Below are 13646 nucleotides of genomic sequence, written 5' to 3' on the forward strand. Positions count from 1 at the left end.
ACTTTTGAAAAGGTGCTTCAAAAGGTTATTCGATGCCATAGAAGAACCTTTTGGTTCCATAAAGAACCTTTAACGTCTGAGGTTCTTTGTTGCGAAAAAAAGTTCTTCAGATAATAAAAATGTAAGGAAGAGATGGTTCTTTACACTGAAAAAAACAACTTGTAGAATTTACTCAATAAAATCCTGGTAACAATTTGCACGAATATTTTAAGTTAATTGTCGTGCTATAATTCAAGTACAACTTACTAACCAGAATAAAGTAAATACTACTAAAATATTAATATTACTTAAATTAACAAAAAAAGATTAAGTTGAACATGAACATGTGTCTAACTCAAACTTCACGGCTCAATTACTGTCATATTGAAACGTATAACCTTTCACAACATAAATGGTCAAGTGAGAAGAGACTGGTAAACTCTGTACTGTCACTAGCACAGTTACTGCTCAATAAATGAAATAACGTTGTGCCTCCTTCAGCCAAGGCACAAGCACCACTCTTCTGAACAACGGTAACCACTTATAAAACCCAAACTTAAACATAATTCCAAAACTCTCCTAAATCTCAAAGATAAATCAACACAAAACACAAACTTTCTTTTTTACAGAAAAACACTTAAAATGTCAGTTAATCTGGAAAACGAATCTCCTAACGCAGTCAGATGCAAAGCATGCTGGGAACTACAGATCAACTGCCAGTGTAGTTATATCTACAAAAATTATTTATGTAGTCTCAACACAATAAATAAGTAAACTTAATTTGACCAATTTAAATGGGTTTAACATAATAAAATTGAGTTGGATATACTTATTAATTTTCTCAATTAAAATTACTCAAACAAAAGAATTAAAATTTAATTATTACTACTACCAAAATTTGTAGATTTTATTCCCAAGATTTTTACGTTATTTTAACTCAATTTTTTGTTAAAAACACTTTTTTTTAAATAAGACATTACCCAAAGTAAGTTGGCTATTGTAAATAAAAATTTTGTTTCAACTTAAAAAAATAAGTTACCTGATTGCCTTAAAATCTTGAGTTGGATGAAAGCTCAACACCTGGTAGAACTAAGACAACAAATCGAAACAACACCCTGAGGTTGATGTTCCCCTGATGTTGACAAAACTGTCTGTTAACACAGAAGTACAAAGATTTATCCATTTTTCATCAGCATCTGCTATAAGAGAATGACATGGAGGAAGGTGAATAAAGAAAGTGAAAGTAAGTGGCATTGTGTAGCAAATTAATATGTTGTCTGTTCTGAATAATTGTATCTATAAAAATATTTTTATAGTGTGTTTACACATATAAATGTTGTTGAACTTAAAGCTTACCCTTGTCATCTTGCCAAGATAAATAGCTGTAATTAAAACATTGCTGCAGGCCTGTTTATGCTAGAGGCGGGATAGTTTTGGCTCAATAAGTGTTAAATGTAAGTTGTTGTTGGAGGTGTCATCATTTACTGGCACCTTCAGGGACAACTACGACAATTGTATCCATATATCAAAAAATAGCAAACATCTCTATTGATATACATCTGAAGGATTACTATTTTACTATTATGTAACCGCTTTTTGGAAGTAAACCCCTATACTGTTGAAAGCATTGAATGATATCAAATAAACCCTTTTAACACACAGAAAATAAAATTTAAAAATACAGTAGGAAATATTTTAATAGACTGAAGTGTTGCTTCAATGCGTACTGTGCATTCACTGTGGCCTCACAAACACTACATTAAAATAAGATTAAAATCTTATTTTAAGGATACAATTAATTAAAGTGGTCAGTTTTGCCACTTAATACACATATGAAATAATTTATAATATATCATTTATGTTTTTCATATGTTGGCCCAGTTACCTATTTATTGACAGAAATCCTCAGTGTTTTCTAACATTAAAACTGTCCATTCCCTTCTCATCTGAACAGCAAACAAGGCAATAAATATTGACAATCTTGTAGCAAAAGAGTTTATTGTTTGGCCTGGTTGAGGTGAGCTCCTCAAATTTTTAGCTTCATAATACTGAGGAATCCCCTAAACCCCGTACAAGTCTTATAATCCACTACTTAAAGTTTCACCATATGATTTTTTTCTCATTGAGGTCTTATTCCTAAATAGGACAGCAGACTTGGATACAAAAAAATCTAAAAGAGGATGCATGGATGAGCAATGTTTACATTAGATGATTTCTTATTATGATGTAGGATGTGTGGGCAAACTGATATGGTGGTGCGATGAGGTCAATGTTATGACATCATGAGCAATTCAGTTGAGTAATCTAAATTAGATTAGTTCCACCAGTGCCACCAGTTGAAACTAAAAACTTGAACAGTTAAACAGATGTAAAATGAATGAAACCAGAAATAGTTCTCAATTAAATGTTCCTTTAAATTCTGTGATGCCAGACTATTCCTTACAGTCCTCAAATTTACAAAACCTTTACGCCTTTTATTTATCGTGAGCACAAAAAACATGAGCATAGACATGGAATATTTCGATGGTCCTTTTCCCTGAACTCTCAGATTTTGGCACAAGACGCGAGCCATATGTTTGTACCCATCAACAGACACGGCAGCTGTGTGGTGGGCCTGGAAGCTCATCATCCATCAAACCAACTTTGGTTTGAGTCTTGTCTTGTGTTTTGCCAATTTATTCTTGAGTAGAACTTGATTTTGGTGCATCTTCTATAGACTACACAAACACTTGTTGATTTAAAATAGTATTAACAGTATTGCGCTTTTTCAATTGACTTCATAACGCTTTGTGAGGCACAATATCTTTCCCTTCAGACATTCTCCAGTCACGAAAGCAACATCGAGAAACCGTTTTCTTGTTCTTCTATTACTTTAACACGAATACTTGAGCTCAACAGATGTTTGTTAATTAGGCATGAAAATAAGAATCCTCTGTTTTATCTGTGCTCACACGGAGCTTTGTATTCAGAGTTCATCTTGATTTGAGTTTTTTGTCACATTCGATCTTCAGAACACATGGCATACAGACATTTCCATATGCTTATCTTCTCATCATCAGTCATGACAGGTTGGAAAAATGAAGTCGTGACAGATATTTATATATGCAGAAAAGCTCACTGTCAATCTTTTCAGCAGTTAACCCTTTTCCCCTTATATCATTGTGTTCAAGAACAATAAACAGTAACTTAGATACAGGATTCCCTCTGTGATGATTTGCTGTTGTTTATTTAAAATTGAATTGACAGCGAACAGAGGTGTACATGAGATTATTACATTTCAGAAGCATTTGATTTAAGCTAAACCTGGTGATATATCAAACGAGTCCACCCTCTCTGCCTGCTTTTTTCAATCATGAACATGTTATCATCCCAATAATTCTTGCTTTCAGAGTAACCCAAACAACACAGTAACATATCAGGGTTGCTTCACTTCTTGTGCTTTGCTGATGTTGCTCTTGAGGTTGTCAGAACATCCATGGGGAGCTCCTTGGGATCCTTTAGTTTGGCTAGATGTGTTCACTTAATGTGCTGTTTTCTCTGCTCCACATGCCCTCATTTTAATTTGCTGTGGAGTTCACAGACTAAAGGACAAAGTTTTGACTACACGGTTAGAATATTCTTCATTTAAAAGATGCAATAGTATAGTGTTTTTCATTTGTCTGAGTGATTATTTTCTTGAAACTTTTTTTTATTTACAGTTACTTTAAACCAGGTGATCGAAAAATAATTTCTAGTGGATGTATGAAGTCATTTCTTATCAAGATCACACAGGTATCCGATTAGTAATCACAAGTGTAGTTTAGCATTTTAACCAGACATTGCTAATGTTTAAACGTGCTGTGTGTAGCATTTTTTGGGATATTGACAGATATGCAATAAAATATACATAACTAAGTGTATAAAGACTAATGAAGCGTTATGTTTTTATTACCTTAGATGGAGCTTTTTCTATATGAAGAGTTTATTTCCAAAATGAGATAACTAAAAAATCATGTATTTTTATTGTGCATTCCAATTAATGTCAATCAAACTGCAGTTGGTTAGTTTTGATTTAAGCCACAATAACTCAAAAAATATAACTAACTAATACAACAAAACACAATAAAAGCATGATAGCATAATAAAAAACATTAAAAAAAATGCTTTTTTAACGATTTTAAAACCGGAGTTATCTCATTTTGGAAACAAACTCTCCTTAATTCGCCATGTTGTTTCTACAGTATCCCTAAACAGAGAAACTGCTCTACAGAGCGTTTCATAAATACATTATCTCCGTCAGCAGAGCAGTGAAAACGTGATGACCTATTAGTCCTTTGTCAGCCACCGTAGTGCTTTGAAAGGGAGGGGTGGAGTGAGCCGTTGGTTGCAGTTCACAACCTTACCACTAGATGCCGCTACAATAAAAAATATAGGTTACAAAATATTGTTCTATTATACATTTATTATTTACTTAAATGTAGTATGTAGTATGTCAGTTGTATTTATTTCAGTTAAAATAAATTATTATTTTATAATTTATAATATATTTTTTGGTAAACCTTAAAAAAAAACATTGTGTGTACATCTAACATCTCTTCAGTGTGGCACAGCATTCATTTGTTTATTTATTTGTGCACTTGATGTGCTTTTCTATTTTTAAATGCCGATTTTGTAACCCGAGGTTATGTGGAAGCATTGAACACACATGAAATCTCAATAGTCTTGTAGTTGCCAGTGAGTGTTGCACTGGAGTTCATGGTTCAGTAAGTCCATTGCGGGGATGCTTCTTTTAGACTGGGGGATGGTTATGGACTCCTGGGTGGAGTATTGAACAGGCCACAGGTGTTGAGGTTGCATGAGGCCTCCAGGGCTTTGGTCCTGGCTGTCAACTTTGATCAAGTCCTCTAATGGAACTATTACGCTAGAACTGCCACACCAGAGGGATGGTAGAAGAACTGGAGTTACCTCAGGTTTAGTTACCTCAACAGAGAGTTCAGTAGCCATGAGATTCCTCATGTTCTCAGTTCAATGGGCTGAATTTGCTGAAAAACCCAATATATGCTGTTGTTTTTAAATGAGGCTGAAAGAACAATTATGTTAAAGACAACAATAATGTATAGGTTTTTGTATGTGCAATGCAATTTTTAACCTTGCATGCCCACAGGAAACTGTTCAACAGATCAATGATCAGTGTCCGCTTTATCTGTATAGCACCAGTTCCATATTATCATATTGTTTAAGTCATCTGGGATGTAGGTGAATGATGATCAGTGGGTGAGCATTATTGAGGTCTCACTTCTTTTCATAACACGCTGTGCCATCGGCACTGGTGATGGCCATTCGCTCATCCTGCCATTGCAGAGATATCACTGCTGGCTTGCAGCCTAATAATTGTTCTCATAGCAACACACTTAGGACAGTCGCTATTGTTTTAAGAACAATAAGAAGCTGGTTTCACACAGATTCCACACATATTGTATTTGGTCAGGCATACAGATTTATGAATAATGACAGAAATCACAAAAGCAGCATGTCATGTTTCAAGTGAACTGCATTTCTTCTTCATTTTCATCGGACTGAAAAAAAATGAGAATAGGAAAATTTCAAAATTCATAAAACATTCATCACAATGAAGTCATTAAAATGTATTAAAGTCAGTAAAAAATGTACTATGTAGGTTGTCTGGCTGTTTCAAGACATTGCTTTTTTGTAACAGATTAAGTTAAATTGAATAAATTAAAATCAGTTAAATTTACATTTCACCAAAACAACTTAGAGTGCATTCAAGCCATACCTTTTATCAGTAGGCCTATGTGTGTTGATTTGAACCAACTATCTCTTACACTGGCAACACAATACATCATAAATCAACACAAATATTATTTTTGTACACAATTATTCTTATCTTTAAACCAGATGTTTGTGCTGTTTTTGTTCAAGTTTTTGTGCACCTCATTTTTGCAGGCAGTAATGCCACAGTTGCCAAGACAGAAGGCTGCGTGACCAACAGTGTGCGTCTGCAGGATACGGTATGACGCAGAGCCTGCTAACCCCTACACATGTTCTTCTACTTCTTCAAACCACAGGTGACAGGAAAAGAATTTCATTCCAAGTTCTTCGTTTAGGCAATAAACTGGTACCAAGACTGCACTTGTCCGTGTTCCTATTTACAGATAATACAGAATCGATATTAGATCAAATTTGTGGTCATCCTGCTCCAAGCAGGATGACTATAAATAAAAATATTCTGTTGAGAAATAAAAGAACATATTTACGCATCATAACCTATCCAAGAGAGTAACTACCTGCGGGTAGGTGTTAGAATCCTATAGAAAAGTCCTCAATAAATCAAGAGGACATTTGGGATTTGGGGAAATGACAAACAGACAGTTTGTCATGGTTTTTATTGTGCTAATAAAAGGCTAGTCGATTATGTGACACAACCCTGAGAGGCGGCAGTGAAATAAACACTCAGTTTTTTAACAGGCACAGACTGAGTCACCATAGCCCATTCTGCAACACATTTTGTCAGTTTATCATAACATGATATTTGTACACAAACTTCCGGGTTTTGTACATGTCATTCAATCAAAACACTGATTTTGTTGTGCAGGATAAAGTGATGCTAGTTTTGTAGAACAATTGTAGAAATTATGACTGTGTATTAGAAACTATTGCTTTTACATATAGAAACCAGATGATACAGTAATACTCATTTGCTTCTTACAAATATTTTAAACATGAATTAATTTTTGAAAATGTTTTTTAAAACACATCTACTCACTTGAGATGAACATTTCAGTAATATCAGACATGTTGAGAACAAATGACGTTTTTAAAAAATCAATCACATGTGACAATCACATTAAAAACATCTACCCAAAAAATATTCACTTTAGGATTTGTCATAAACTTAACATTTTAATATCAAGAACCCTGCTTAATGGTTTTAAAAACATGAAGTTTAAACAATGTACAAACCTTTTTAGCCCTTTTAATAACTTTCCATAATACATTCTACACTTAGTCAAGTTGCTCAGCTTTAACATATGTATAACTAATTGACAACCAGATGGGATTTGTGACACACTGCTATGCAACAAAATACATTTCACATTTTGTATCTGCATATTTTAATCAGATTGTTTAATATTGCTTTGACAGTATCTTTTGATTAGCAACTGTAGTCTTTAAAATGTTAAAGGATGACATTTTTCTTCTCACAGAGCAGGAAATTTAGTTGTCACTTGCAAATGTATTACTGTCACTTACATTCATTGCAGTGTCATATGATATTTTAAAAGGTTAGACTGTTAACATACTGGTGCAGAATTCTTAAAGGTAACATGGAGACATCTGGCCTCGCTTGTTAATTATATCTGCAGTAGAATTATTATTAATAATTAGTTATAAATCAAATTAGGCATCGTTTTAATTAAGAAAAGTTTAGAACAAACAGAAGATGTTGCATAAAATGATAAGATTACCTGGAACTCATAGAGCCCACATGAGCACTACAGCTGAATGCATCAACTTAGTTGCCCAGCAAAGCTTGCAACATTCTGTATCACACAGTAAAATATACAAAAACAAATGAACATTTGTGTGTGATATTTCTAAATACAAATTATGTAGCCCTCATAATACACAACTTTTGCTGTTGTATGGTTGACTCTTGACTCAGTGTGAGTTTTGGGGGTGGGGTCTCAGAGTTGGCGCATCAGACCGAATGACTAGATCACACCTTGAGGGGGTTGAAGAAGCCTCCAAACTTCCAGTGTTGTGAAGCGTTTGAACATCATCACCTAGCTGAGGAGGAGCAGTTAGAATGAGCAAGCCCCATTGACGTCTCCCCTGCTATGTGATTGGACGATTAGGGTGCTTAAGGGTGGGAGGCTCGTTTACAGGGAGCAAGCCATCTTGAGACTAAATCCAGTGTCCTGACGTAGTAGAGTTGAGACGACAACAGAAAAAAGTTGAAAAGACTGAAGGAACTCATCACTGACTGTTTTCACAATGAGTCAGGTATTAGATGACCTTTTTAATCTTGCTGCACAATGTTGTTGATGGTGAGATGTAGTTTGGATCATCACAAACATTATAACATTAGGAGGGTATAATCAGAACAATCTAATTCATTTTCATGGAGAATGTGATGAAATCTTTGGATGGTTTATGCTTTCTAAGGAAATGTATGTCCAACAACATATTTACAAACCCATATCAGTCATATCAGTGATCAGTCAATTCTGGTCTGCATCTTTAAACGTTTTTTATATATACATGCATTTATACATAGCCTACTTATGATTATATCAAGCAATGCTGTTTTTCTTTTCGTAGCTACATAATGTAACTAAACCACACAGACTCACATTGCAAACTCAATCTATATGCAAATTCAAATAAACACAAATGAATTATCACAAAGGGCATTAAGAAGCTACATAATCCGTCTGTTGGTAACAGGTTTTATACGCCACATGGGAACCTGCAACTGCTACGCTGGAGTAATAAGATTCAGCATTACACAACTATTGTGTATCTTGTCAAGAATATCACGTTACTGTCATGTAAATATATATTTTTTACTATTATTGTCTTGTTTAATTTTGAGCTATGCAGATGTGTCACTTCGCATACGCTACTCGTGTGACGTGTCCAAGCGATATCGAAACGTGTTGCGCTTAACTTCAGATTCCGTCATGATTTATATGTGACTCAAAATGATCTTTGCGAAATGATTTACGCAGGTGCGGTTAAAATCAGTCTGACGGCACTTAGAAACAAGTATTGTGTATGGTAAATTATGAGGGTAAATGACTTATTTGAGCCCACCAGTAAGCGCTAATGAGGTTACTGTTATCTTTGATGGGCAACAATTTTGCTCTTTAATTGTGGAGGAGGCGTTGTGACAGTCCCAGAAGATAATTTGAGGTTTACACAGATTGTTTAGAGGTCAGTTCAGAGATGAGCACAAACGACTTGATTGCACGCGCCTGGATTTTGATTGTCTATTGCAATTAATGGTTGCAAACTTTGCGAGGAGCGTCATCTGGTATTAGCTGCTTATTGAAAGCCACTCCAACTTAATTAATTTTATTAGATATATAACAGACGTTAAAACTTCGTACTGACGCGTTGAACTTAATTAAAATCACACTGAACATACACATCTTGCTATATGTTCATTTAGTTAGGCAGATTTCTAATAATCAACTTTCAGGAAACCAACATTAAGATAGATTAATCAGATAACAGAGCTTAAAATAGACTAATAGATCTTAAAACGATGTATGTATTTATATGAAGATAGCCTATAATCGGTGTTAAACATGTTTTAGTTGGGTGGTTCAATAAATTGATGTTGCTACAACTGAGCATCATCAACGATCGCAATGATGTCGCGTGAGTTGTAATGAGAATGTCTTTATGAGTGACGTTAGTCATGGTGTTAGGGGCAGAGCTCCTGTCATTCCCACCGCCCGTCTCCTGTTTACGCAAGGCACAGCACAGTATATAAAGCACTTGAGGTGTGGGGAGGATTGAACAGTGAGTGGACAACTTCTTATTTCTCGAAGACCTTACAAGGGAGTGAGGTGAAAAGAGCATTAGAACAAGACTTCAAGTTGCCAAGCCAGAGAAAGAACAGAACCTAAACTCCTTAGCTTCTGAAAGTAAGTATATTAATTCGTTTGTTTAAAAGTGATCAAGGGACTAGAGGAAAATATATTGTTTTTACTAATGTTGCGAATTATGTTTATATTATACAGGTTACATACGATTTTTGTTGCATGAGCTTTTGACATTTTTATGATCGTGCACACTTTCAGGACCACGGACAGCAATCACCTCTGCTCGCGCTCAACATTCGAGCTCACATTCGCGAATTACTAAAAACTGTTGATGTTAAAAAATTACAGGGGACAATAGACAATAGGTTTTATTAATGGTTACACTTTCGTTTTACAGAAAGTTACAAATGTTATTGTATGTGTAGCCCATCCTTGAGCAGTTGGTTGCTTTTTCATTTGGTTTGAAGTGGTTTTGGTTGTAATTGTTCGATGTTTTATTTGTTACAATTGATCTAAAATAGTTCTGACAAGTAATTCCGAAAAACAGATTTTTTTAGATTTAATTTTGTGTTTCACAAAATTACTAACACAATATCATACGATTTATAAACCCCAGTTTTTTTTATGTAACTTCGTGTTTTGTTTTATTTTATGCTAGAAAAAATAGTTTCTTTTTTTGTCAGATGGCTGTCATGATAAAGCCCTGGACCGTCATCGCTACTCTCGTCCTGTGCGTGCTCCTGTGTCTCGGGACCTTTGTGGAAGCCTATCCGCCCAAACCAGAGAACCCTGGAGATGACGCTCCCCCGGATGAACTAGCCAAATATTACACTGCGCTGAGACATTACATCAACCTCATCACGAGACAAAGGTAAGAGATCCACGTTGTATAGACCAATGTGCCAACATATACATTACTTGTAACTTTTATTGAAGTTTGCTTAAAATTTTTAATGTTCACCCAGCTCTTTAGACATCGTCCAGGTGACCATGAATTAAATAATTTCCCGTTGGTAGATGTGCTCCTTGTTCCATTAATACATCAGAAAAAATGACCATGCTCTAAAGTAGGACTATGTAATTTCATCATGGTCCACTTATGAGTGGCCAAAGGCTCGCTATAAAACAAATCCATGTAATAAAACTCGCATAGATGCATCTCTGAGAAGCCTGTAAGATTGATAAGGCCACTATTCTATCAAAGATTGACGTTTCTCTTTGCCTTGCCCTATAGCACTGTTTATTTACATATTTATGGTCTCCTAACAGGCCTTTGACATTTGAGATGCAAACAATGAGCAACTCATTCCTTCCCACAATGTCAATTCCAGGTGTGAACTTTTTATGGTGCATACTATATTGTTATTTTGAGAGCCTAATTTCTCTCTGACACCCTGTTTCATCAATCAGACAACCTAGCACTGCCTTAACAAGTCACAAAAAATGGGGATAGATTTCAGAAGGCCTATTATAAATAATATCAAACAGACTTGACAGCTCAAGCATCTAAAGCCAAGCTCTGTGTATATAGAGTATATGTATTACCAAGGTTTGAAATGGGGAGCAGGTGAGATTCTGTAAAAGTAATTTTTCAGAAATAACTGTTACATTAGACTGGGCTCAGATTCAATGATGATACTTGTAGGCATCTCTTGAGGAGGAAATTAAGCATGGAATTGCTTTGTGTATTTGAGTGCATATCTTTCAATATTTATCTTGAAGATGTTCTGAGAGAAAATCCACGAGAAAGACAGAAACTTTTTATCAAGTCATACACAGTCTTAAACAGAAGTGTCTTTTTTTTACTTATGAATATTGAGAAATATCAATTAATTTAAGGGATCCAGAGCAGCTCACTTTTAGAATTACGTGTTTCCTTTTAAAACTTTATAACTTTCATCTGTGTGATCACAAAAGAGAACCATTAAAATATGTGCTATGTTCTCCACTGTTAGAATCTTCTGGTCTATCTCCAGAATCTTCAGCTGACAAATGGTCTAGAAACACTTAACCACTAAGTGTGGTTTCAAATGTTTTTATATCTATGTCAGTGATTGGTGACTGACGGATGAAGGGCTCTGATTAGTTCTTCACATTCTGGCTTTTCACTTCACAACACTTTCACACATCACAATGAGCTCATTATGTGAGCAATTTGAGATCATTATTATAGCAGCAGAAATGTACTGAGCTAAACTACATACTTGCGATGAGGTAATGAGGGAATAAATTGTCACATTTTGTACTCCTAGGTATGGAAAAAGGTCCACCTCAGAAGATGTGATGGCGGAGCTGCTTTTTGGGGATGACACAGAGCGCAAACAGAAATCAAGGTGGGAGCCCTGCCTTTAGTATTGAAAAACCTTATTGTTATAGCTTTCAATTCCATGCCATTTTAAATGAGATGTCAACAACAGGGCAGGAAATAAGATGAACAGATTCTGATTCATATTCGGAAGGTATGAGGAGAAAAGCATCCAAAATGCAGTTAGTTTCACAAATCCTTAAGGAACACACTCCTGAGGAGTGATGTCTTGTGTTAATGGGAAGAAATAAGAATTTAAATGTTCACACCTGTTGAGGAATCAGGGGACAGATGGGATCTCTGGCTTTCTCTTTCTGCCTGTCAGGATGAGAGTGTGCTAGTGAATTTGACGCACACAGAATGTCTGATTGACCTTTAAACACCCTAATGTCTTTAAAAAAGATGATACTGCTGTGTTCTTGAAACTAGGCTGGATTAAAAAAGACCAATAAAAAAAGGAAATTTCAAAGCCAACGAGAGGATTGAATTATTGCGTTAAAAAGATGAAACTTCCTCTTGTTCCTTATAATGTAACCACATCAAATGTCTGCCATATTATTACCAATATGCAACTTGTTAATTACCAAATACATCCCTCTATTTCAGATATGATGACTCTTATATGTGGTGAAGTTCAGTGACCCCTGTGCATTGACTGTCCTGAGCTAAACCCCCCTGTGCCTCCAGACATCCATATGAGAGCCAAACACAATCAGAGAATCACATTCAGCCCTTTATTGAATGCATAGTCTTTTTCTTTTCATGTGCCCAGAACAGCTCTTATTAACTGTATATAATAAATTATAATAGAAAATATTAAAGGAAATGTATATGTGTATACTTCATTGTGTCATACAGAACATATGTTTATTTGTTTGTACCGTGTAAATTACTCTAGGTGATTAAACGTTTATTGGATGAGTTGATTTTGTTTTGGTGGTCTTTTACATGGGCTCTTTGCTACACAGAGAAAGGAAGGAAAATAAAACCTCTACTTAATACGTGGAATGTCATAAAATAGCTATTTTGACGTGATCATTGACATCGTTATTATTACCATATCACGTCAATATACTTTTGTTTTTAACTTTATGAAGATATTTCTGAATGACCAGCAGATGTCACCCCACAACGTGAAAAAGGACTACGTTTGATCCCACACGTCAATAATATAACATTTTAGGGATTCATTTACAATTTATGAACTAACGTCCTATGTTTAAAAACGTCATAAACTCTTACAAATGAAAACTAATTTTAAAAGGAGTAGGTTATAATAAGTCCATTTAAAATGGGACCTACCTTTCCACAGGCACATCTGCGTAGATGGTTAAAAAACTTACTTCAGAATGTTTCAATGAAATGATCTCTGAAAAATATTAAATAGTTAAAATTAATTTAGCAAAATAAAATACGTGGTTTTGGTAACATTGAACTAATATGCGTGCAATCATAATTTTGTAATTGATCGATCAATATAACGGTCCAATTTAAATCTATAGATAATTGTTTTGTTTTTTAAGAATACAGCATGTTTATCTTCTGGAAAAACTGCATATTTCTGTATGTTTTCATATTATACCTTTTCTATTTACACTTTTTTAATAGCCCTACTGCTATGATTTTCTATAAAGCTAGGCAACAATACAAAACTGTGAACAGCGCTCTACGATTTTATTTTTAAAACACACATGAGCGATGTCCATTGTGCCCGATAGGCAGTGATAGGCAATGTTATGTAAATGAGTGTGGAATATTTAAAGCTTGGGCTGTCGAGAACGTTCTGTTTGTATCAGGGCCCGTAGCTT

At 35.0% G+C, this 13646-nt stretch overlaps 1 protein-coding gene across 2 annotated transcripts; it reads left to right on the forward strand.

Moving 5' to 3' along the window:
* Positions 1-9477: 9477 nt before the first annotated feature.
* Positions 9478-12752, forward strand: pyya (peptide YYa). 2 transcript variants are annotated; one of them, XM_057345741.1, is made up of 4 exons: positions 9478-9635; positions 10192-10404; positions 11786-11866; positions 12445-12752. In XM_057345741.1, the coding sequence occupies exons 2-4, from the start codon at positions 10217-10219 to the stop codon at positions 12467-12469; spliced, it is 294 nt and encodes a 97-aa protein (XP_057201724.1). In that variant the 5' UTR covers positions 9478-9635; positions 10192-10216; the 3' UTR covers positions 12470-12752. The 2 variants fall into 2 exon arrangements, with proteins under 2 accessions (XP_057201724.1, XP_057201723.1); XM_057345740.1 differs by having other exon boundaries at positions 9482-9635; positions 10217-10404.
* Positions 12753-13646: the final 894 nt, after the last annotated feature.

Source organism: Triplophysa rosa, linkage group LG11, assembly GCF_024868665.1.
Source record: "Triplophysa rosa linkage group LG11, Trosa_1v2, whole genome shotgun sequence".
NCBI classification, from domain to species: Eukaryota; Metazoa; Chordata; class Actinopteri; order Cypriniformes; family Nemacheilidae; genus Triplophysa; species Triplophysa rosa.

What these genes read in the sequence shown, in the direction of transcription:
- pyya (XM_057345741.1), top strand. Translation starts at nt 10,217, where the DNA reads ATGGCTGTCATGATAAAGCCCTGGACCGTCATCGCTACTCTCGTCCTG. An exon ending in AACCTCATCACGAGACAAAG is followed by an intron (nt 10,405 to 11,785) that starts GTAAGAGATCCA and finishes TTGTACTCCTAG; the next exon opens with GTATGGAAAAAGGTCCACCT. An exon ending in GAGCGCAAACAGAAATCAAG is followed by an intron (nt 11,867 to 12,444) that starts GTGGGAGCCCTG and finishes CCTCTATTTCAG; the next exon opens with ATATGATGACTCTTATATGT.